The sequence below is a fragment of the Crocodylus porosus genome, unplaced genomic scaffold, assembly GCF_001723895.1.
Source record: "Crocodylus porosus isolate Cpor-Errol unplaced genomic scaffold, CroPor_comp1, whole genome shotgun sequence".
NCBI classification, from domain to species: domain Eukaryota; kingdom Metazoa; phylum Chordata; order Crocodylia; family Crocodylidae; genus Crocodylus; species Crocodylus porosus.
Genome location: NW_017728947.1, coordinates 71,552,102 through 71,577,513, shown reverse-complemented (window position 1 = coordinate 71,577,513; position 25,412 = coordinate 71,552,102). Strand labels below are relative to the sequence as shown.

At 43.4% G+C, this 25,412-nt stretch overlaps 1 protein-coding gene across 5 annotated transcripts in view; it reads left to right on the top strand.

Annotated features, from left to right (window-relative positions):
• RALGAPA1 (Ral GTPase activating protein catalytic alpha subunit 1) overlaps positions 1-25,412 on the top strand; it is a 205,992-nt gene that overhangs the window by 111,407 nt on the left and 69,173 nt on the right. For all 5 annotated transcript variants that reach the window (XM_019551375.1, XM_019551376.1, XM_019551378.1 and 2 more), the window contains 5 exons: positions 4,425-4,533; positions 19,198-19,308; positions 19,552-19,620; positions 21,745-21,876; positions 22,651-22,834. In XM_019551375.1, coding sequence (XP_019406920.1) covers positions 4,425-4,533; positions 19,198-19,308; positions 19,552-19,620; positions 21,745-21,876; positions 22,651-22,834 — 605 coding nt within the window. The remainder of the gene's footprint in view (positions 1-4,424; positions 4,534-19,197; positions 19,309-19,551; positions 19,621-21,744; positions 21,877-22,650; positions 22,835-25,412) is intronic.

The following is a 25,412-nucleotide window of genomic DNA, read 5'->3' as shown; positions in this document are numbered from 1 at the left end:
CTTCTCAAGGTGTTCCTTCACGAGGTCAGCATTAATGGAGGGCAGGGGATCTCCCTCACCCGGATCTCCCTGTCCCATGGTGGGCATGGGCGTCCCGGGACTGATGAAAGACCGACACAAAGAACCCGTTTAATAGGTTGACTTTTTCCTGGGTGTCAGTTGTCCCATCTGGTTCAGCAGGGGTCCAGTGTTGCCCTTGCTTTTCCTCTGGCTCCCCCCATATCTGAAATTTTTATTTATTCCTTTAATTTAGGAATTTGTTTTTCCCTAGTTAATTCCTGCCACTTTAAACAGAGAACAGAATTTTTGAGGTTAAGAATTGTATTTATTAAGTTTCTCAAGGCAGAGCATACCACATGCTTATTTTGTTTGGGAGAAGAGCACATTGTTGACAGTATTGGTTAGGTGGCACTGAAACTCAGGGTACTAGTGTCTTCAGACATGATTAGTTGATAAATTTTCTTTAGGCAATTAAGTTCTCAATATCAATATTAAGGACTTGTATGGTATCTAGAGACCTCTGGGTTTCTAGATAAGTGCCATGTTCAAACTTATTAGTAGTCATTATCTCTTTAGTGCCAGCTGTCTCTGAGGGTGAACCTATAGTATGTACCTCTCTTCAGGATATCCCTGATGGATATTTGTCTAACCTGCTCTTAAACCTCCAATGGAGATTCCATAATCTCTTAAGGCAGACACCAGAAGTTGGGTGGGGCATGACCTCAGGCAGAATCTGGTGCACTTTGGCCCCGCTGAGCCTGGCCCTCAGTGGCCATTGCAGCAGCCTTGGGCTGCAACCTTATGTTCCAGATCTGGCCCAGGACTCCAGGTGAGTTTAACATCCCATAATCATTTCAAAATCGCTGAGAACTGCTGTTTTCTGCCAAGAAGCTTTGTTTGTAAAGCATATATATCTATCATGAGATAAAATTTGTGGTTCTGTGTTACAGGCCTATCTGATTCTCTAGTTGATTGCCTCATCAAACAGTTTGTGAGTGGCCATAAATGGTCATTAAAGGGTTCAGCTGGCCAATTAGGGTTACTACTCTACATACCTGTTTGCAGCAAACAACAGAAAAAATAGTAAATTTAGCTCCAGAGAAGAGCTCAAGGCCGACATCTCTCAAATGTATTCCTGACCCTGGTCCCTGGGTTTGATGCATGTTTTCCCTCTAATCATAGGAGCAATAAAAAAAAATTCAGACAGGATTTGACCAAGGTGATAATGTTTGCACCAGCCTGTATGAAGCAAGTTTTTGTTCTTAGACCTAATGACTCTCTCAATTTGTGCTTCAACTGAGTAGTCTCCTCAGTGAGGCACTGATAGCTCAAAAGGGGGAATGCATATTCTGGATCCAGAGCAGTCAGCATGGATATCTTATCATCGTTCCCATCAAATGGAAGATGCTCTTACTACCAGCAAGGAAACCAGTAAAATCCCCTCCTCTGCCAGACAGAAAAGGTTAGCTGTCTGGGCATCCATTAGATACTGAAAGACAGACCTATTTGAAAACCCTTTGCCATTGAAATCATGTAAATATAGGGCTGAGAGAGTAACCTTGAGAGTTCCTCTAATCCAAGGTCTTGAAGCAAAACCAAGCATACCTATACTATCCCTGACCGATATCTTTCTAACCTGCTCTTAAACCTCTAATGCAGGGGATTCCACATCCTCTTGAGGTAGCTTGTCACAGTAGTAATTAGTGATTAGAAAGGTTTTCCTAATGTCTAAACTACATTTTTTTTGCCACAGATTAAGATGATACGTTCTTGTCTACCCTCATGGACATGGAAACTATTGATCATTGGCTGCTTTTTTTTTTTTTTTTTTTTTTAACAACCTTCTTTGTACTAGAAAAGGGTTAAGGCATATTACGTCTACTGCTTTCCCCATAACCAGTAAGCCAGTTACCTTGTAAAAAAAAAAAACCCACTACCATGTTGCCTCTTTTGTGTCATTTTATCTGCTTGGTTCTCATAAATTGCTTGTTCAGTCTTTTTGTTTAATACCAAAGTTATGCTGACTTGTCTGTAATTTTCCAGATCCTCCTTCCCCCCCTTTTTAAATACAGCTCCTGCGTTTGTCATTTTCTAGTCTTCTAAGACCTCTCTTGTCTTCTTGGTGTTCTTGATACTGCTTCAGGTAGTTTCTTTAGTACTATAGGGTGACTTCCATCAGGCCCTGCTAAACTTTCTAAATATTTTATACTGATTCTGGACCGTGACCGTATGTCTTTGGAATTGATTGTGTAAGTATTGATCAAAACCACTTCGGAAGACTGAAGCAAAAAAAGAAGCATTGAATGCTTCAGTCTTCTCTGTATAACTAGGTACTTGGTCTCCTTGTTTTGCTCTTCTAATGTAGACTGTAGAATTTCTTCATCTTGCTTTTTGTCCCAAGTTGTTTGCTACTCATTTTACATCTTAGCTTTTCTGATGTTATCTCTATCTGCTTGTGCTGTTCCTTTATGCTCAGCCCTCATTTCCACTCTTCTTTTTCATTTTCAGGTAATTCAAGAGTTCTTGATGCAGCCTTTTTGATCTTTTACTGTGTTCCTTACCAGAACAGCTTGTCATTGTGCCTTTCAGTATCTTTTTCTTTTAAGTATCTTTCCAAGATATCCTACATACCAGTTTCCTAAGTTTGTTAGTCTAGGTTGTTTTTCTTTTTTTTGTCCTTAAAAAAAAAAAAGTCCATTATCCTTATTTTGTCCCCTTACTCATCCCTTTCTTTAGAATCATGAAGTTAAACATTTTATGATCACTTTCCTCCAAGTTACCTTCCACCTTCAGAGCCTCAACTTATTTCTACAAATTAGTCATTAAAAAATTCAAGGCTGGCCATACATTTTTTAAGAGTATGTCTGCACTGATTATTATGTCTGCTTTTTATCCCTAACCTTCCAAATATCCACATTCAAAATCCACTTGCTTGACCCCACCACAACACTCAAGTCTGCCCCTGTGAGGTCACCTGAGCAACTGGATCTCAAGGTCAAAATTTCCCCTATCCTGTACCTCCTTGTTGTGCACTCAGTATTCAGTTGAGCTCAGAAAGATAGGAACACAGAAAAGTTTCCCAGTTACATACCACATCCTGTCCCCACTGGCCATAAGGAGAGCAAAGCACAGAAGGAGAGACAGATAGTGTTTATGATTCCTAGAAGGGCTTTTGAGCTTTCTGTTCCTTCAGGGGCACCATTCCACAGTACTTGCCACTTCTTCTGTTTCATGTGTGCAGAGCAGCAAGGTAATATAGGTAGGGAGAGGTGGCACTTGTGGCTCAGGGCAGATGATTTTGCCCCCTTCCTTCCCTCCTCCCCCAACCCCAACAGACTTACCAGCTGGAGGCAGCTGTGTCAGCTACCTTTTTAGTCTATAGCCAAATCTCCAAAGCCGCTGAATGTTTTCCAAAGCTTTCCCAAATTGATTCAGATGCTTCAAATCGATTCAGAGCTTTTAATTAGTTTCCCAATTTGATTCAGATTCACCAATTCAGTCCCCAAATTGGGCCAAATCTCCTCTAAATCGAATCGGCTACCAAAGCTTTGCACAGCCCTAATACGTAGGTATGATTGGAGTGCTGCTTCTCTGGATAAGTGTACCTTTTAAGGCTTTAAAAGGAGAGAGCAGGCTTCCATTCACAAGTGCCCATCAGCTTACATTGGCATGATCCTGTAGCAAAACAACTTAGCTAAATCACTGTAACTTGAATAAATGAAACAGGGTTAAAGTTGCCCTGTTTTGTTATACTTTGTCACTATAGAATCATGCAAATATAATGGTTACATCCTTTGATACTGATATACGTATTAGGACTGCTTGTATCCTTAAGGTGCTTCCTAAAATTAATTTGTACTTAACATAAAAAGGATGAGAGATCAACCCTTTTCAGCTCTGAAAAATTGTTTCATTATTAGATTATTAGACTTTACTATTAACTAGTTAATGTAGAGAGAGAGTCCCAGCGCATCAGGGACCAGACAATCTCCAACTTGAGAAGTGTACCCATAGTAGAAGTATGTAAAGCACAGATATGCATGGCATTACTCCACTGAAAAAGTACAAGGTATAGATATTTATTTCAGTAGGATTTTTTTGGTATTAATTAGTTTGACTCCTAGCATTCCTTTCCATAAATTTAGGTCACTACTTAAGCATCACCATCGGCAGATGTATACAGACAGGCACTTAAAGTAGTAGTAACATACATTTTAAGCTTTGTAAATTTTTTAATAATTATGTAGCACCATAAAATAAGGTTTTTGTTTAACTTGTCCTAGACAAGCTACAAATAATCTGAGAAAGCAGTCCGGAAATTACAAATCATGTATAGTAACGTGTAGATCCGTGCTATGGATTTCTGAACTCAGATGAAAATGGAGGCATATATCAATTTCTTGTTCTGTGACCTTATTTTGCAGATGTGTTGCTCTTTGCAGCCTTGGCATTTGGATCTGTGAGGAGCTAGTTCATGAATCACATCATCCTCAGATCAAGGAAGCACTGAATGTGATTTGTGCTTCTTTAAAGGTACGAACAAATTGTATGTTTCAGTATGCTTCGGCCTTTACAGTTTAATATAAAAATAAACCAGTTCAGTGGGGGCCAGTCTTTTTAGCAGGTGTGCCACAAATTAGCCCTGCCCTTTCCCCAAATGCCAATCTAATCTCCTTCTCCTGCCTGATCTGGTCTGCTCTGTGCTCCCTGTTTTATCTGTTTTTCTACTTTTTGCTCCCTGCCTGAGTTGCTGTTCTTCTTCCTGCTCTAACTGCAGTTGTGCTGCCCCTAATCTGCTGCATGTCACACACACAGTGTGCCTATGCCATTTGTGGCACATGCACCATGGGTTGGCCACCCTTGAATTAGTTAATCACCTTAAATCTGAATTTGACAAGCGTAAATGAGAATTTGTCCAACAGGGTGGTATGTCCCCTTACGGGAAAGCAGCTAGTGAGACTGAAGGGCTGCATCTGTGGAAGGTTAAGGAGGGTGTGGCTTGCTGGGAAACAAACGTCCCAGTAGGCAGAATCAGCAGGGGAGTGAAGGAGAAGCACCAGAGGCAGAGAATATCTGCTAGAAGGAAGACGACAACCCTAGGAAAGAAAGCCTGAAGCCATAATAGACCCATCTCAGGGGCCAAGATGATAAGGTTCCTTTGTTTGCTGGTATATAACTGGGGCAGACTGAGAGGCACTCCAGGCAATAGAGGCCAGAAGGGTGAAAGGCTGTAGTACTAAGGCTTGCTGAGAGATACTAGGGGGAGGGACAAATCTTGGTTGAAGGGCCTTGTGGCGGCAACCTGCTACATGTGGTGGAGACTGTGGACACTGTAGCTTTCAGCCAGCAGTGTGAACCCTAAGGCAGTGTTGAAATGCAGGGGATGCAGCCATAGGCTTTACAACAGCAGCAGCAGTTCCAGCAAAGGATGCAAAGTGAACAGACACGCTTCATACAGCTCCTGCTGGAGCAGGTGAAACCCAGGCTGAAGTGGGTTGGGATATCCTAGACCCCAGCAGCTGCAGAGGGGAGGCTTAGAAAAATGGGGCCAGATGTTGAGCCTGAAGCTTTTCTAGAGACATTTCAACAAGTGGCTGAGGCATATCACTAGCCTCATGATCTCTGGGCTGTTAAGTTAGATCCCTACCTAACTTGGGAGGCTCAGGCTGCTTATCTGGGCCTGGGAGCCAAGGCCACATGCACCCATGACACCCTGAAGTTGCCCTTTTTGGACTGGGTGGGGCTCATAGCAGAGGCATACAGGCAACAATTCCAAGCAGAACCATTTGATGTCAACTCTCCGCCGAGGGCAGTGGACTTGTACAACCAGCGGAACCAGAGATTAACTCAGCTTAGATATTGGTGGAACTGGTGACATTAGAACAATTTTGGCAAATCTTGCTGGTGGGGGGTCTGGGAACAGGTCTATAGACACTGTATGATGGACCTAAAAGAACCAATATGCCTTGTTGAGGATTTTTAGAGGCTGAACTGGAATGTGGAATACTGTAGCTGGGCAAAAGGGGCAGTCCCACCAGACTATAAGCCTCAAATGAGGAAAGGCAGGAATTGCACATTAGCCCTGTAGTATAGCCTTGCTCCACAGGATGGCAGGGGTGAACTTGGCAAGCTTGGGCCATGGAACTAGAGGCAGGAGAGGATCACCACCAGGAGGCAGTGGTAGATCAGAGGTCAGGGGAGCCCTCTGTCTGTTTTTCATGTGGAGAGCCTGGGCAGTGGTACAGAGATTGCCTTCTAAGAAGTTATGGTTATGTTCATTCTGTGTTCTCTGAGGTCCCAGGAGAATGTACAGATAGAAGATGTCCAAGTTTTGGGTCTCATGGACTCAGGCTCAGCCCAAACATTTGTGCTAAAATAGTTGGTGGATTCTGCCCAATGTTGAGTTCCTGAATGCATCTATGTGACCTGTATACATGGGGATATCTGGCCTTATCCTATCACCCAGGTGCAGTTTATGATGGAGGCTCAGAAAGCCAAGTTGACAGCAGCATGGCCCACCATCTTTCCCACCCAGTGGTAGTATGTCAGGACTGGGACCCACCAGGCTGCTGTGCCTAGTGGCAAAGAGTAGATTGGATCAGGAACCACAAGCTCCTCTTCGGGACCAACTCAGGGACATATTCCCCTTTGATCTCAGTATCTGGGGGCCCTGACCCCTCGCATACCAAGAATGTTGGAGGATATGGAGGGAAGACCTTGCAGCAGAAAGGGGGCTGGATAGGAGGCCCAGAAAGGGCATCGGTATCCAGCGTAAGCTCAGTGGACCTGAGGAAAATGTTGAGAATGCAGGCTCCTCTGGAAAGAACCCCCCTGATTAGAAGGGAGAGCTCATCAGATGAGGGAAATGATATTTTTCAGAACCAGAGACAAGACTCAGTATTTGCTCATCTCTACAGGCAGCTGGCCAGAGTGAATAGAAATGTAGAGAGGCTTATATTGTTCCTGACATTTTTCTTGCAGCCAATGAGCTGTGAAGGTCAAGTCAGTGCCTTTTAATGCCCTAAATTTTAGGGATCTAGCCCATGGAGGGGCTTCGTCTGGCATGTGGCAGGTCCCTCAGTCCCACCTGGGCCAGGCACCACCCACCCACAGTGCATTCTACCACCCCCTGGACACGCAGAGGGGCTGGGGTAGCTCTGCGGCTGGGCTCCCTTTCTAGGCAGCCCAAGTGGCGGTGGCTCCTTCTGGCTGCCACCACCACTAGCTCCAACCCCATGATACCAGCAAGGACCCATGTGCTCAGCCCAACCCGGTCCACCTTGTACCTGCCTTGGAATCACCTGCCCAACAGAAGTGACTGCTGGGCAGAAACAGTTCCTCAGCATAGGGGAAAAGCAGCCCTTCCCCCTTGCTGTTTCTGGGCCCTTCCTGCTGCAGCTACTGGGAGCCTGCACCACCACCACCATCACTGCTGCCTCTAGTCTGCCCAGCCAGACAGCAGTGGCAGTGTAGAGTAGATGCAGGGCAGCCAGTATGGGCTCTGGGCAGCTGCAGCAGGAAGGGCCTGGCAGTGGCAAGTAGGAGGGTCTGCTTTTCCGCCATGCTAAGGAACAGTTTGTGCCTGGCAGCTGCCACTGCTACTGCTGCTCAGCCTGGGCCAGGTGAGTCTAGAGCAGGAGCCAGGGCAGGCTAGGTGAGGGTTGTGCTCACAGGTCCCTGCCAGTTCCACGGGGCTGGGGCCACTGCCAGCAGCAGCCACCACCTAGGAAGGCAGCCCAGCTGTGGAGCCACCCAGCCCCACTGTATTCCCAGGGGGGCAGCAAGACACACCCCTGATGGGCAGTGCAAAGCAGACACAGAGTGGGTTGGGATTGGGGCTGTATACATGGGTTCTAGCTAGTTGGCTTTTGCTGGGGTGAGTCTGCAGCAGGCATGGGGCAGGCTGCAGATGACAGGGAGGCACCACAAGGCGCGCCATCTCCTGGCTGTTGCTGGGTGGGTGCTTGTCTGCCTCAGGGGGCGCATGCACACTTAACCATACCCACAGACTCTCCCCTGCAAACCGCACAACCACACCCCCACACACACAGTCGTATAGCCCACGAACACTGCAGTACCTACACCCTCCCCCACATTCTGCCACAACCCCCCCCAACCCCTCCCCACATGCGTGCGTGCGCACGCACGCACACGCCTCTGGGGGGAGCCCCGCTCACTACTACATGCACACATCCCACAACACACACACTCATACCCCCTCAACGCACATTCCACATACACCCCTAGCCAGCCTTCCCCTCCACACACCCCACAGCCCTCCACAAACCCCATACCCACCCAAATACACCCCCTGACAAATCCCCCATACCCACCCACATCCACACATACCCCATACCCTCCCCCCAAGTCCTATACACACATCCACAGCCCCCCACAAACCTCATATCTACCCACTTACCCATATCGCCCCCACCTCTCCACACTCCCTTGCAATATAAAAGAGTAAGATTTCATTTTGAGCTATTATGCAATCACCTCTATATACACAATGTAAATGCACACAAATCAAGACAAAAATATTTTTTAAGTAAAATTAAAAGATGTTATTGTGAAGTTAGGATGACTGATAAGAATCCTTTATGCAGAGATTATTAACATGGGTAAATGAAAGAAGCAAGTTTTGTTTCGTGTCTTATTGAACCAGCTGTATAGCTGGGAGAGACGTTAGACAAATTTGGGGGTACAAAATATCTCAGCAAAATGTTGGGAAAATAGATACAGCCTTAGCTAAATGCCAAGTAGAACAATACCTTTTTTTAACTCCAGTATGTAAATTAAACAATCACTCAAAGAAGGGGAAGAAGGCAATAAACCTGTGGAACAAAGAAGTTGTTAGAAGTAGCTTCAAATCAAGTAAAAGGCAGATGCAAAAAAACCCTCTCTCAAATATACAATTAGTCCAATAAAAGATATTACCAAAAAACCTTGCTTCTTGCATATTAATTGGACCATTTGGCTATAACTCCAATGTAACTTGACTTGCATGTAAATAAAGACAGACTGCAGTATCTTCACAATTTTTTTGGGGGGGTGGAGGGAAACTAAACCTACTGGATATATTTAAGCAGAGATACCTGACTGGATTTGTAAAAATGCTACTATATTTGCGTTACAATCATGCAATTTTGGCATCTACCCTTTCTGTTCAATCGTGTATACACAGCAGTGGTAATGTTAACTTAGACTAGGAATTAATCGGTATCCATTTATTATTTTTATAACAAAAATAACCCACTCTGGGCTAGGGTATTGGTTACTTACCAAGCTAGAGGTGATTGGTTTGACTATGACACAGAACTATGCATTTATGAATCTTTCATATTCTGACACTTTTACAGATGCTTTATACCAGTCCTAAAGATAGGAGAGAAAAGAGCATCCACAAAATTTGCCAATGTGAAACAGACATAAATAGAAATATAGTGTAACCATCTATGGCCTCTTTTATTTATACTTACTATGCAGGTGTTACAAACTCCTGTATTAAAATGCGCAAACAAACAGTAATGTTATTATGAATAGGATTAAATTATTCCACAATTTTGATAAATTGGAGAAATAAGATTAAATTGATAGTTACACCTGGCCCCATCTACACGTTACACTTAAGGTGTGATTAACCAGTTAATCATGCCTCAAGTGGTCACCCAGGCACATGTTTAATTAATTAATGGCATGATAAAAAGAGGAATGAGCTACAAAGTTGTTCCACCAAATGTGCAGTATTTGGTAGCAATAAGTTGGTAGCTGCTTCCTATTACGCCATTAATTGAATGTGTGGCCAGGGGCCCCTGGGGCTTAGAACCCGTAAGATGATCAAAGTTCCCTGCTGGGAGGGACCTATGTGCACCCCCAAACCTGGGAGACTGCAGCTGCTATGATCTTCCAGCCACTGGGGGGCGGGGCGGTCCCCATGCACCTCTGTCCAGTCTGGGCACTAAGACAATGGGGCTAGCCCACTTGCTGGAGGATTCTTCAGTCACCCACCATCTCCAGCATGCTTTTTATCTCCTTTCTCACAGTCTCCTACAACCAGTCAGGAATCCTGGAGAGCCTCTTCTGTATTGGGCATCCAGGCTTCAACAATATGGTGAGCAATTGAGTCCTCCCAGGTTTAACTGTAAAGATGTCTGGGAAGTCTTTTATTAGTATCTTGGCCTCCTTTTATTAGTGTCCTGCTGTGGGGCACAGCTGTATTGCTACCCAGCACATTCACAGTTGGCAGATAGTGGAATGACCTTCAGGAAAGATTAGCTGTGAAATAAGCAGGGGTAACTCTGACAAATAAGCAGTCATGGACCAAGCAGTGGCAGCACCAACAGGATGTGGTGAGGGCATTAGATGGTAATAGTTTCCTTCCTGAAAAGCCACATATGCTTTGAGGGTGCTGTGACATGGCAAGTACAGGTCACCATTATAATAAGCCTACTTAGCACCCAGCTTTAGGTGTACAATTCCTCAACTAATGGCAGAGAAAGTGGAAGAAGATGTTATAATCTCAACAGCTACAAAGGCAAATGAAGGCTGCAGCAGAGTAAGATCCCCAGTTGTCTTGGTCTCCTTGCCACTTGTATCAATGTCCCTTTGTGTCAAGAGCCACGTGGAAGTTGATGTGCAGCAGCTTCTCCACAATAAAAGAAGTCATGTACAGGCATCTTGCATGTCTGCACATTCCTCAAACTCTTTGGCAACCAGCTAATGGCAATGGGAGCAGCATTGTGAGGTCTGGAAGATCCTAATCGTGAACTGGCATGAAGGCAGCATTTACAAGAAGGTCACCTAGCATTTGGTTGAGACAGGAGTGTGATTCAGCAGCCATAACTCTGACTGAGCAGCCCCTCTTCAGGATCTGCTCTGCCTATCCCACAGGGAGAGGACACTAAAAAAGGTGGCCTAAACATAGCCTGTTTAATACAGTATCCTGTATTTCTTTGTGACTGAATAACAGTATCCACTAGGGTCACCTTTACTGTTTCAAAAACAACAGTGTGTCTTCACTGATATTTTTGGGACCTGGAATATCAGAACCCTCATGGACAACCCTAATAACAAACACCCAGAGCACCGCACTACAATTGTGGCCCAAGAACTCAGGAGACACAACATCAATGTAGTTGCACTGGTAAGCAGGAGATGGGCCAGTCAAAGAACGTGGAGGCAGCTATACCTTCTTCTGCAAGGGTAAGCAGGAAAGAGAATGCCAGCTTCATGGAGTTGGCTTTGCTATTAAGAATGAACTCTGAAACCAACTCAGTGAGGTCTCTATCAGAATTTAATGAGTACCTCATTAACTCTCCATCTTAAACTGGTGGGGAGTCAATATGCCACTGTCGTCAGTGCGTATGCCCTGACTCTTAATGCCACTGGTGAAACCAAGGAAGAATTCTGTGCCGACCTTGATCAAGTCCTTTCTGGTGTTTCAGAGGAAGGCAGACTTACTTTTCGTGGTAATTTCAATGCCAGAGTCGGAAGAGACTCTAACCTCTGTAGTGGAACAATCGGCAAGGAAGGAATAGGAAAGGTCAACTCCACTGGCATCCCCCTCTTGATCAAATGTACAGAATATGGACTCGCCGTCACCAATACCCTGTTCCACCAGAAAAACATTCACAAAACATCATGGCAACACCCACGATTGAAGTTTTGGCACCTAATGGACTGTGTCATCATCCTTGCCTAGGACTGCAAATATGTCCACATCACCTGAGCTATGCTAGGAGCTGATGATTGCTGGACTGATCACCAACTCATCTGCTTGGTTACAATATTTAAACTGGCTCCCAAACTGCAGCAGAAGGAATGCCAATGGAAGGCCAATGTTAAAAGACTCAAGGAGCCAAGCAAGCGAGACCTCTTCCACCAGTGCCTCAGTGAAAAATTGGTGAATTCTAATAAACAACAAAGGGTCTGGCCTTTGCCACTGGAAGTCCCTCCCCTTTCCCCTGGAAGTACTCTTTTTGTAGTTGTCTGCAGCGGGATCTCCTGGCCTTCTGGGTTTCCGATTGGCCAGGATCGTCCTTGGGTCTCACCCTGGAGGTGGGGAGGGTTGGTCCCTCATCCCCTTTACTTTAGATCTGGTGCCTTAGGGCTATCCTTCAGCATGAGGGGCTTCAGCTTTTCGGGGGCACCATGGGCACAGGGTGTGCCATGTGACACCTCCAGGGGGCATGTAAAAGTGAAAGTGCCTACTGATAACCCCTCCTGCATGAACTGCACACGCTAACTCGTGCGCCAGGCCCGGAGCATGCCTGTTTGTGAGGCTTCCTAGGGGGCTGGCCTAAGTAGGAGCCATGGGGGGTTTTGACCCTCTTTGACTCCACTCAGCTGCCCCCACTGCCTACTACCGTCCTACCGCAGGCCCCAGTTACTTCCCAGCTTGCACTAAGGGTCAGGTCAAGGGTCTGCCAGAAGGTCTGCTGGAGGTGGAAGCTCACAGGGCATGATGGGCTTACACCCATGCGTCTCACACTGGAGCTGGGCCACAACTGTAGCAGCTTTCCTTTGACAACTTAGCTTTAGTTATTTCTTACCTTTTTTTTTCTTTACACCTGCTTTTGGTTTGTTATCTTTTCCCTTACATGTTGTAGGGACTATGTATAATTTATAGACTTTGAGCCAAGCCTTGCTGTCCTACCCCTCCTGCTTTTTGGGTTTTGTTTTTTTTTAATGTTGCCTTTTCCTCTTCCTTTCTTGTTTGGGACCATATGCATATCTGTCATGTCCCCCTCGCAACTTTGGGGGTTACCCTCTTCTGATGGAGCAATGCCAGCCTCAAGTGGATATTTGCAGTGTCTGTTTTGCCTAGACAAGGCATCCCATTCCTGATAAGTACACCATCTAGATTCATAGATCATAGAAGTAGGGTCAGAAGGGATCTTGTAGATCTTCAAGTCCGACCCCCCACCTGGGCGGGAGAAAAAAAAAAAACTGGACTCAAATGAAAGATTGTAGAGTCAGAAGGGACCAGAATGGATCATTGTGTCCGACCCCCTGCCTTTGGCAGGAAAGAGGACCAAGGTCAGATGACCCAGCCAGGTGACTATCAAGCCTCCTCTTGAAGATCTCCAAGTTAGGTGATGGGTTAGGTGAACCTCTCTTGGAAGCTCATTCCAGATTCTGGTCACCCTTACTGTAAAAAATGTCTTCCTAATGTCTAACCTAAATCTACTCTCCACTAGTTTGCACCCATTATTCCTCATTAGTCCCAGGGGTGCTCTGGTAAATCGCACATCTCCAATTCCCTGTTGTCCTCCCTTGATAAACTTATAGGCAGCTACAGGGTCTCCCCTCAGACATCTCTTGTGAAGGCTGAAGAGATCCAGATCTCTCAACCTCCCCTTGTAGGGTCTTTCATGGAGGCCACTAATCATGCGAGTGGCCCTCCTCTGAACCTTCTCCAGACTCTCCATGTCCTTCTTGAAGTGCAGCACCCAAAACTGGACACAGTACTCCAACTGTGGCCTGACCAATGCTGCATAGAGGGGGAGCATCACCTCCCTTGATCTGTTGGTCATGCATCTGCTAATACACAACAAGGTGTGATTGGCCTTGTTGATGACCGCATTACACTGCTGGCTTATGTTCATCTTGGAGTAAACTATGACTCCAAGATCCCTCTGAGCTGCTGAGGAGGTCATCCCCCAACCTATAGGTGTGCTGGGGATTCCTCCTTCCTAGGTGGAGTACTTTACATTTATCTTTGTTGAATTGCATCCTATTTTGTTCCACCCGTTGATCCAACCTGTCCAGGTCGGCCTGTATCTGCTCCCTGCCCTCCAGTGTGTTAAATTTATCCCATAACTTGGTAACATCTGTGAACTTGGAGAGGATGCTCTCCACACCCTTGTCCAAATCACTGCTGAAGATATTAAATAATACCAATTCAGGGACCGAACACTGTGGGATCCTACTGATCCTTCAAATCCTAGGCCTGAAAGGAAAGTGAAACCTAGTTGTGACAGGGGGCCTGCTCTGAGCCAGATCTCAATATCAGCCTGCCTGCCAGTCTGCCCACCTGACTCATCTGCCACGCCTTTGAAGTAATGAAAAAGTTATTTCTAGGTGAGAGGCTGCTCTTTCAATGATCTAATGCCCAGAGCATACTACATGGCTCCAGACTTCCCTTTTCTGTGTCCCATACCTCACAGGTGTTATACTACTAATGTCACCTCTGTGCGGTCTTCAGGCGCTGTGCCTTCTGGCCCCTGTATCTCCATGCCCGTCTGGCCTGGGCTCTCTGGTGCCTGTCTCTGCGACTTCTTTCTCTGATGCCTGTCTCTCTGCACCTCACCTCTGTGCTCCCCTCTGGTGCCGGGCTTGCTGTGCTCCTGTAGCTGCACCCCTGTAGCTGTGCCCCTCTGGCGCTGGGCTCTCTGCTCTCTTGTGTACCCCTCTCGGCACTAGTGAGGCCTCCACCTCACATATAGTCTCATCCTCCACAAACCACTGGTCCACAAATGAGGATTGATCAATCTAGGTCCAAACACTGAATATTGGACCCAGCGTAGTGCACGGGTACCAGTCCCCTTCAGTCACCATTACTGTACCATCATCAACATCTCTGTGCCCAAGGTCCTGTCTCCCCAGCATTGTAACTTCCCTGAAGCCAAGGCCTCTGAGTGTACCTTGAACACTGGTGCTGAACTAGCACCCTTTTCATTGTCCCTGCCTCTGACATGGGCTCTTCTGATACAGGCTTTCTGTCACTGATGGCCTTGTCAGTAAGCTCATGGTCCAGCACCCACTTGAGCTCCAATCACTCTCTGCTTACAGATAAGCTCCTAAGCAAAAAGTCTAGTTGCTCCTGGTCAGTGGCCCTTGTTGGTCCACCACAGTATTCCCTCTGGATGTGGGGTTCCAGCTATAAGCAGGGAGATTCCCCCCATTCCTGGGGTATTATCATCCGCAGCAGAGTGCTCCAGTCTTTACTATCGGGACATCTTTTGCCTTTCAGAGCCCATAAAAGAGCATTACAGGCTTTACAAATTTAAACTGTCTTCTAGGTCTTGACTTAATGTCCACCAGATCTGAGCCATGCAGCAGGACGTTTGATGGTGTGATCCAAAGGTGTAATTAGTGGTTGCCTCTTCTCCCTTTTCAGAAATACTTCTATTCAGCTTGACAGCTGTTGCATCCAGTTCACCTTCATAGATTTCATAGACATTAGGGGCTGGAAGAGACCTCATGAGATTGAGGCTATCCCCTCTGCCAGAGGCAAGAAGTCTGCAGGGATCAGATTATCCCAGGAAGATAAACATCCAAATGCCTTTTGAATGAGTCCAGAGCAGGTGCTTGCACTACCTCTGGGGGAGTCTGTTCCAGACCTTGCACACTCAGGCCATAAAGAAGTTTTTCCTTGTATTAAGTCTGAATTAGCCTTTTAGAAGTTTGTGGCCATTAGACCTTGTTATCCTTTGGGAAGCTCTGGTGAACAACTGTTCTCCCAGATCCTGATACACCCCACCCCCCTTATACACTTATAGGTAGCCACCAAGTCCCCCCTGAGTCTTCTCTTTGCCAGGCTGAAGTTCCATGTCCCTCAGCCTCTCCTCATAAGGCTTGCTCTCTTGGCCTTTGATCATACAGGTGGCTCTCCTCTGGACTCTCTCGAGCTTATTCACATCGCTTCTGAAGAGGAGGGCCCAAAACTGGGCACAGTACTCCAGCTTCAGCCTCACTAAGGCTGAATAAAGCAGGAGGATGACATCCCTGGTTTTGCTCAAGATGCATCAGTGGATGCATGCCCGAGTTTGGTTTGCTCTGCCGGCCACAGCATCACATTGGGGGCTCATGTTCTCAAGACCCCCCCAAGTCCCTTTCAGTCATGGTGCTAGTGAGCATAGCACCATCAAGTGTATATGTATGATGCTGGTTTTTTCTCCCAAGGTAGAGTACCCTGCATTTCTCTATGTTGGAGGCCATCAGGTTTAAGTCTGCCCACTTTGCAAGCGTGTCCAGGTCGGCCTGTATCCCCAGCCTGTCCTCCAACATATGACCACCTTCCCCCATAGTTTAGTATCATCCACGAACTTTGCCAGTCCTCATCTGACGCCCAAATCCAGGTCATTAATGAAGATATTAAAGAGTATCAGCCCGAGCACTAAGCCCTGGGGGACTCCACCGGTAGAGAGTCCTGCAGAGCAAAAGGAAGGAGTTTATATTTAAAGGGTTCTACAGCAGCTGTTTTCTGGACAGATGGGTGTTATGCCATCCTAGACCTCAGAAAGCAAAACCTGTGCATTTATGAGCTCAAGTACATGATAGTGCCCTTTGCAGGTATACCATCACTCTGGCAGGAGGACTAGCTCACACCTATTCATCTACAGGACACTCGTTTATCTATGTATCTTGTGTATCTGTATCATAGAATCATAAAAGTAGGGTCGGAAGGGACCTTGTAGATCTTCAAGTCTGACCCCCCTGCCTGGGTGGGAGGTACGCATCAAGCTTCTTCTTAAAGACCCCCAAGGTAGGAGCCAGCACCATTTCCCTTGGAAGTTGGTTCCACCTCCTAGCCGCCCTAACTGTGAAGTAGTTCTTGCGGTTGTCTAATCTAAACCTACTCTCCAATAATTTGTGTCCATTATTCCTTGTCATGCAAGGGGGCACAAGGGGAAACAGTGTCTCCCCTAAACCCTTCTGGTGCCCCCTAATGAGTTTATAGACAGTCACCAGGTCCCTCTTGTGAAGATTGAACAGGTTTAGGTCCCACAGTCTTTCATTGTAGGGTCTGCCCTGTTGTCCCCGGATCATGCGGGTGGCCCTCCTCTGGACCCTTTCAATGTTGTCCACATCCCTCCTGAAGTGGGGCGCACAGAAGTGGACGCAATACTCCAGCTGTGGCCTGACCAGCGTCGCATAGAGGGGGAGGATCACCTCCCTGGCTCTACTTGAGATGCACCTGTGGATGCACAACAAGGTGCGGTCAGCCCTGCCAACTGTGACCCTGCATTGTCGGCCCATGTTCACCTTGGAGTCAGTAATGATTCCAAGATCCCTTTCTGCCTCCGTGCTCTCAAGAAGGGAGTTTCCCATTCTATAAGCGTGCTGCTGGTTTCTACTGCCCAAGTGCAGTACCCTGCACTTGTCAGTATTGAAATGCATCCTGTTTATGTTAGCCCACTCCTGTAACCTATCCAGATCTTGCTGCAATCTTTTCCTCCCTACTAGCATGCTCACCTCACCCCAAATTTTGGTATCATCAGTGAATTTAAACAGGTTGCTTTTCATCCCGTCATCTAAATCGCTGATGAAGAAATTGAACAGCGCAGGCCCAAGGATCGAGTCCTGGGGGACTCCGCTGCCCACTTCCCCTCAGGTTGAATATGACCCATAATCCCTGGTCACAGGTGTTATCCATGTTTTACTGTGGGGATGGACCTCTCCCAAGATCCATCAGAGTCCCCTTCTTTCATTTGTTAAAGCCCCAAAGGTCTTTGAGTGGAAGATACTCAGCTAAGTTAAGTCTCCCATCTGTATGGAATCTTCAGCAGCTCAGGTTTTGGTAGCCTTCAAGTGTTGATTAGGCTCCCTAGGAATGTTAGTCATCCTGCAGAAATCTTCTTTAATTTCCATGAAGGGAGTCTACCTCAAAGATGCCCTGATAAGATGCATCAGTGGGGAAGGCTTACCTACATCGGCTTGGTATGATGAACAATTTTTGTTGGCTGTTTGAGCCCCTAGCTTCATGTGACTTAGTCCATTTGCCCATGAAGGCAGCTTTCTTGGTGACTCTTTGGTAAGACAAGTGGGAAATCTAAGCCCTGATGACAAATTCCCCTTATGCTACCTTATATCCAGACAGTGACTTTAAGGCAGGGACGGGCAATTCTTTTGGGTGGAGGGCTGCTTACTGAGTTTTGGTAAGCCATCAAGGGCCGCATGACAGGCAGCCAGGGGCAGATAAATATTACTTTTCTAAATTTCTTAGGGGCCCTGCAGGCTGGATAGAATGGCCTGGTGGGCCACATCTGGCCCATGGGCCGCATTTTGCCCACCCCTGCTTTAAGAACACCACTTAGATTCATTCAGCCCTGTCTCGTTTTATGGTGTCTCCTAGATGATATCTGTAAAGCAGTGACTTGAGTCTCTCTCCATATGTTTGCCAAATATTATGAAATAATGGAAGCCTCTTGAACTTTTACTACATTTAACAAGGTAGTTCTCCAGTCACTGTTTGCACAAGGGACTTCAAGATCGACCATCATGTATGTGTGGGCACTGCTTCAGATCATCCACTTGTCAGGAATGTGTGTGTAGATAAATACTTGAAGAAAGGAAGTTACTTACCAATAACAGGAGTATTTCAAGATTCATGTCCACATGCATATTTGAATCCTGCCCTGTTTTCCTCTTCTTGGAGTTGGATGCAGTTAAGAGTGCAACTGAGAGGAAGCTGAAGAGAAGAATGTGCACCACCACTCTTTATCCCCTCAGCCAGGGACCACAAGGAAAGGTGGGGTTGCAGTGTACTGTACAGGTCCTGCCAATGAAAAAGTGTTTCCAGGCAAATGCCAAGGGCATAAGACATACTAACTAGTTAAGAATGTTTACTTTGACAGTAGTTTTTGAAGAACTCTAGTTACTGATAAATAATTGGCTCCCCTCCTTCTCCTCTCCCCTTCTCTTTTCATCCCTTACACTATCCCAGCATTCTATTTTAAACCTTGCTGTGTTTAATGCAGGGCGGGCAATTATTTGGCTTATTTATCATTCCCCCTCAATACTGGCCGAGTGTCTTAGAAGTCACAGCTAATGCCATGTGCTGCTGGTGTTGGCTAGGGACTCTGAAGTTATCTAAGCCTTTTGTGTTAGCTGTTAATCTTGATAATAGTGATGTAAATTCTTTCTTGTGGTTTTGTGAGAAGTACCACACAATTTGTGCATAAAGTTGAGGAATTTTTCCCCTCCGCACAACCCCTGTACCAAATCAGACCATCTTTTCCTTTCCAAGGAAGCTGAGTGATTCTATCTGTTTTTAACTAGAAAGTAATTCATAGTAAATTAAAGATCACTAAGTAGAAAGTAATAGATTAATTCCATAGTTTACCCAAACAGTCCTTAAGAAACTGCATCTGTAAAACTAATGAGTATTTTTGTCCAACTTATGGAATATCATACTTTGAAATCCAGCCAGTCATAAACTAATTACTGCTTCTTCCTTTCTCTTTTATATAGTTTCCAAATAAAACAGTAGCGCACGTTGCCTGCAATATGCTCAGCATGCTGATTCATTATGTACACAGGCTTCAAGCATACCAAGCTGATTTACCTTTGAAAATCATTCAAGTAAGTAATTAAAAAAATATAACTATTTGACCTTTTCTGGCATTTTAATGATGATTTTAGGAAATCATATATTTGAAATCTGAAGTAGCAAATTAGTTACTTCTATGAAAACTTGTTTTATAGTTTTCAATGTGTTAGGTTTTTGCCAAACATTACATTTACCTGTTGACTCAGATATTTTAAGTTTTAAAAAATAACTTTAAAATAGTAATTATAAAGGAAATCATTGTTTATTGTCTACAGATTCTGGTAGCAACTATTACTCACCTTCTGCCTGGGACAGAAGCTTCTTCTTACGAACAGGACAAGAGGGTAATAATTTATTATGCTTTTAATATGCCAGAGTTACTACAGTTATGGAGATGTCAAGTCCATAGTTGCATAATCAAGACTCCAGTGCATTGCCTAAAACAGAGAATGTCCATGAAGAACTGCCTTCCTTTCAAAGTTACGACCATTTTTTTCAATAGAAATGGAACAGTAGGCTTCCTTTAGCTCTCCCATCCTTCAGTCATGGTGCTCCTTCCTGCCTCCTGACAGCGTAGGCAGCTCCCTGAGGACAGTTTGGCTTCATCTGTATTGGGGATAACTGGAAACAGCATCCGTTTTGAAATGGGCATCTTCACTCACAGTAGGCTGTTGCAGGTGGCTTACCCTTGGCCTTTTAGCCCTGATTGAAGGTGGAGTAGCAGGGAGCTGCTCTTAACTTCTTCTGTTGGCATAAAGTCCAACTGACTTAACTTTAAGGGCATTTTTACATGTACTCTGGGGGCATGTGTAATTGCAGCATGTCAGAACAGACTCGAGTCTGCTGGATTGTGCTGATTAGCATGTCTCCAGCAGCCTCTGTGTCTTGTGTATCAGTGTCCCTGCATTTCAAAATGGCAGTGGGGGCACTTGAACTAAAGCTCATCAAATGATTAATTGAGTGTGCTCTGATGCACTATAATTGCATCGCATTGGAGCTGCCTCTTTGCATGTCTACAGGCACCCTAAAAGGCAATCAGGCATAGAGGGGCTCTGTTCCACTGCATCTCAGTTTGTACTATGAGGTATTACCTCCCTCCTTTATGCTAGATATAGGTCAGTAGCTGCCACAGAAGACAACAGAGTACCACCTTTACCAGCTTGCCACTTGCAGATAGTTCCCACGTGGAAGATTCCTCCATGACTTATTGCAGGTCATTTTGATGCCATTTTATGCCATTCAAATGTCACAAAGTTGCTTTTCTAGATACAGAAATACTGTTCTAATATGTATTTAAAATAGTTTCCTCTAAATATGGATATAAAAGATTATGATAATGATGACAAAATAAAACTACTGAAATGAAATCTATATTTTGCATGGTACTTCTGTGGAGCAATGTTAGTATGTATTGCATGAAATTCATATTACATTTATATGTTTGGTAATAAGATGTTTCAAAAATTAGCTTAAGCAGCTCCTTAGTCAAGGGGGCGCTTCACTTTGTGCTAAAGACTGATGCATTGTTAATTGATTTAAAGAATCTTGTTTCTGGTTATCTGAACTCTTTATTTCTGACTGCCCACTTCTTGCAGTTCTGTAAATTATAAATATGTTTAGTATAGGTTTGTGTTTTGTAATCAGTGTTTGAAGTGGTTACAGTATTTTTATTCCACTAATAGTATCAGTGTTTGTGAAACTTTCTGTGTTGTATTATGGTCTTTGTGAAAGTGGCCACTAGAGGGAGTTAGAACTTTCATAGACTGAATAGTTTGCAATATAGAATAGCAGCTGGATACCTCTTAAATGCATATCTTTTCAATAGCTGTATAGTCATATTAGCACATTAAAAACAATTAATTTATATCATTTATAAAGTAGCAAAGGAAATTCAGATATTTCAATTTTGCTTGAGCCTTTGTTTTCTTTATATTTACCCTAAGCCTTGTTTATACAGTGTCGACTGCAATTTTTTAAAATTTGTTTCAGATTAGCTTTACAAGATCATATAAATATATCCATTTAAACATAAGATCTACTCACCCACCTTTCACTGGAGGGTGAGGAGGAGCATCAGCAGAGGCCTTAGCACTGAAAGCTGAGACAGCATGGAATTTGAACATACAAGGTGTGTGTGCATAGAACAGCGTTAGTGATATGTAAAATTACCGGAGGCAGCCACAGAACTAAGCAATATACTCAAATCAGTTCAGCAATATACAACGTCTGTTTAGCAAGAGTAAAGTGCCACGCTGGTACAGCTATACTCCTTCTGGGACCTAGGCTAGTATAATTGTATTGTGCTATATAAACCTACCATCTCATCCAGATATTATGGAGTAATGATGATTACGACCGAGATTAAACTGGGAAATAAGAACAAAGCAGAAAAACAAACTACAGTAGTAAATACAAAGTAGCTGGTTGCTGTTTTAAGTAATTTGTAACTAAAAATGTGTTTGTTACAGTTGGTAGTATCTCTACTGCTCTGTTTATTGGATTGGATAATGGCCTTGCCTTTAAAGACCTTACTGCAACCTGTTCACACTGCAGATGAAAATGATAAGACTGAAAAATCTGTTCTGCATTGTATATTTAAGGTACTTATCCTTTAATTTTTTTCATTTTTGTTCCAATGGCAGCTTTTATACTTGATAATTAGGGGAAGTGAAGGCAGAACCCTTCTCTTGATCTGATTCCAATTCTGTGGCGATCATTTGGACTGCTTCTGCATTAGTTCTTGTATGTTTTACCTAGAACTATTTAGTATTGAATGTATTTGAAACAATTCACTCTGTAAAAAGGAGGCAAAACTAAAGAAATTAATTTTAAAATATTAATATGTGCAAGAAAGTCAATGCTATGAAATTGGGAGATAGTGAAAATAAAAAAAAATTGTGTTGTCTGTTTTTCACCAAAGTACTGGTAAAGACCAAAAGTATAAAACAGTGTATGCAGGCTAGAACGTAGGCTTTATAGAGTAAGTGTTTTAACTTAACATTGCTTTGTTAATTTGCTTAATGCTGATTTATGCTTAGTGATGTTAAGTGCATACATTTATTTTGCCCTAAGCAGCTTAAACTTGAAATACAGATACAACATTTGATATTTACTATATTAATGTTTTACCACGTTCCTGTTTATATAGGCGCTTGATTTTAGTAACTTTCCCTTCCTGCAGGAATTCAGTTCCATGAATATACATTTTCTAAAACTATCCCATGTTTTACCACATTTAATGAGTTTCATGGCTTGGTGGTAGGTTTTATATTTGTAACAAGTTAATCAACATGCAAATAAAGCTAAATGCTCTTATTTATTAGATAGGAGGGTGTTTTATATATTTCCATCTTGAATTCATGTTTTTGTCTTAGGTTCTGCATGGATGTGTCTATGGAGCTCAATGTTTTGGCACCCCAAAATATTTTCCTCTAAGTTTTTCTGATTTGGCATCTATGGATTATGATCCTTTTATGCCTTTAGAAAGTCTGAAAGAGCCAGAACCACTACATTCTCCAGACTCAGAACGGTCTTCTAAACTTCAGCCAGTCACAGAAGGTATGTCAGGTTGCCTTCATAGATACTGTTTAAAAGAGAATGTCTCTTAATGTCCAGTACTGAAGTGACTGTCTAAAGCATGAACTTTCAATTATGTTCAACGTGATTCTAGAAAATAGGTAGCATTCATCAATACAGAATAAAATAGCAAATTTTGAGTCATTGCAACTTGTTTAATTGAAATATGTAGATACTTAACAACATATAAATCTATTTTATGTGGATCCTCCTTTTTCCATGTAGCAGAGAACATGCAAATATGAGTAATTCTTTTTTCCTTTTAACTATGTAAGGTTACTTCTCTCACACTTTCATTCCTTTTCTTAAGAATATTTTTTTTTGTAGAACACTTTCTCTAGTTAAAACTGAATGAAATTTATCATGATTTGTGTCTATAGGTTTTTAAAATGTAAAACAAAGTTGCATCATAAAAGAAACAATTTTATATAGTCTACATCAGACCTTTACAGAGTCAGGAATTAAGAACATTTTCTTCTGAAATAATGACAGTAAATAGAAGAAACTGAGATTTAAAGTAATGACATCTTTCTTATCAAATTTATCTAACACATATCAGATGGCTTAAATGGAAAGAAAATTGAAAAAGATGAGCTTAATATTGATACCAGAAACTCTGTGTAGTGCTATTCTCCCTCCATATTAAGTTGTTCCATTTAGGCTTCCTTAAAGGTATTAGGTACCAGATAAATGCAGAACCTCTTTGTAGCAGCTGTGTGCTAACAGCAGGTGATTTTGTGGTCTGTACTGACTACGTGCTGTTTTTTATGTGGAGAAAATGGCTAATCATTGTGCCCTTGTCTAAGGCATGCTTCATCATCCTCAAGTACTTTTTTGGCCAAAGAATTCTAAACATAGAGCTGTCCCCTAATAAGCTCAGTATTGGATTGAACAAGTCTGATTTGAGACCTATTGGCAGGAGGAGCTGTAATTATTAAATTTACTGAAGAATGAAGCAAGGTACTGTAGTTGGCTTTTTGTCAAATGGCTGTGGTCTTATTAGCAAAAAGTAATCATCTGCAGGGTCAGAATGAAAGAGGTTTCGAAGGATTCATTCTGTCCTAATTACAGTTTCACCTATACATATTATGTAAAGCTAATATTTAAAGCATTTGCCAAAATTAACTTCCACTGCATGTTCTATTACAGTGTAGTGAATTGCAGTAGCTTTTTATGCCTTGCATCTTTTGTATGCTATAATAATCTGTAATTATGGGTTTGCAGCAAATGCTGTGTGGCTTGTTTAAGCTGACAACCTGAAAAGACAACCTTGAATAGATTTTTTTTTTCAAATGAATGTCAGTTGCACAAAGCCTTAGCATCGATATCTTCATTTTGCATTTCCACACATGATTGGTTCTTTTATAATTCCTCGTTAAATTTCTAAATAAAAGTAATTTCATATGTTCCTTATATCTCCTTAGGTGAGTTAAAGAAAAAATATGAAGCTACCTTAAAATCTCAAGGCTTTGTAATTCTAAGTAGGTTATCTTACAAAATTTAATTGGCAAAGTACAGCATAGATTATAATGCCACCCTAGTGCTGCTGCCTTGGCAATTGTAGCTTGTGCTGCTAGGCAAGAACAAAAACAGCACTGCTTACCCATCTCACATCATCTGCTCTCATTGGCATTACTAGAAGTGTGATAGGAGCAAAATTAGTGTATTAGAGGCCATGAGGAGCTAGATCAAGTTGAGAGCCAATTAGCACAGACTAGCAGCAGAGAAACATGTTGATTGGTTGTATATGGAGCAACTGCACACCATTCAAAGTACTGGAAAACCAGACCCAGGTCACCATATTGGCTCTACAATATACCACTCCCTCCTTATTTAAAGAAAAGCTTATCAGAATAAAGGTACCTTCATGTTATCTTGTTGGCAGAATGGGTAGGGATGGTAGAGCAGATATATTATTGAGGAACATGTACAGAGAAATAAGATGTGTATAGTGAGGAATGTATACAGTAAGAAAGATGAAGTCTGCCAAACTTTTTCATATATATATGTGAGTCACAAGAAGTGATTCTTCTGCCCCAATTGCCATGGGAATAAACTATTACATTCATTTTTGGGCCCCATACTCTTAACAAAAAAAAAAAAAAAAGTTGTGGACAAATTGGAGAGAGTACAGAGGCAAGCAATATACATACTAAGAGTTCTGTAAAACATGATATATGAGTGAAAATGGAAAAAACTGGTAGTATTTATTCTAAAGAAGAGAACGGTACAGAAAGGATTATTTTGAAGAAGGTAGCATTCAATTGTTCTCAATGTCTATTGAGGATACAACAGAAAGCAATGGAGATTTAGGCTAGATATTAGGAAGAACTTTCTAAATATGAGGGTTATTAACCACTGGAATTAGATTATATAGAGAAGTTGTAGAATCTCCATTACTGGAAGTGTTTTAAGAACAGGTTAGATAAACAGTTGTCTTGGATTGTTTCATAGTTTCATAGTAGCTAGAGTCGGAAGGGGCCTAGGTAGATCATCTAGTCCGACCCCCTGCCTTGGCAGGAAAGAGCACCAGGGTCAGATGACCCCGGCAAGGTGCTCA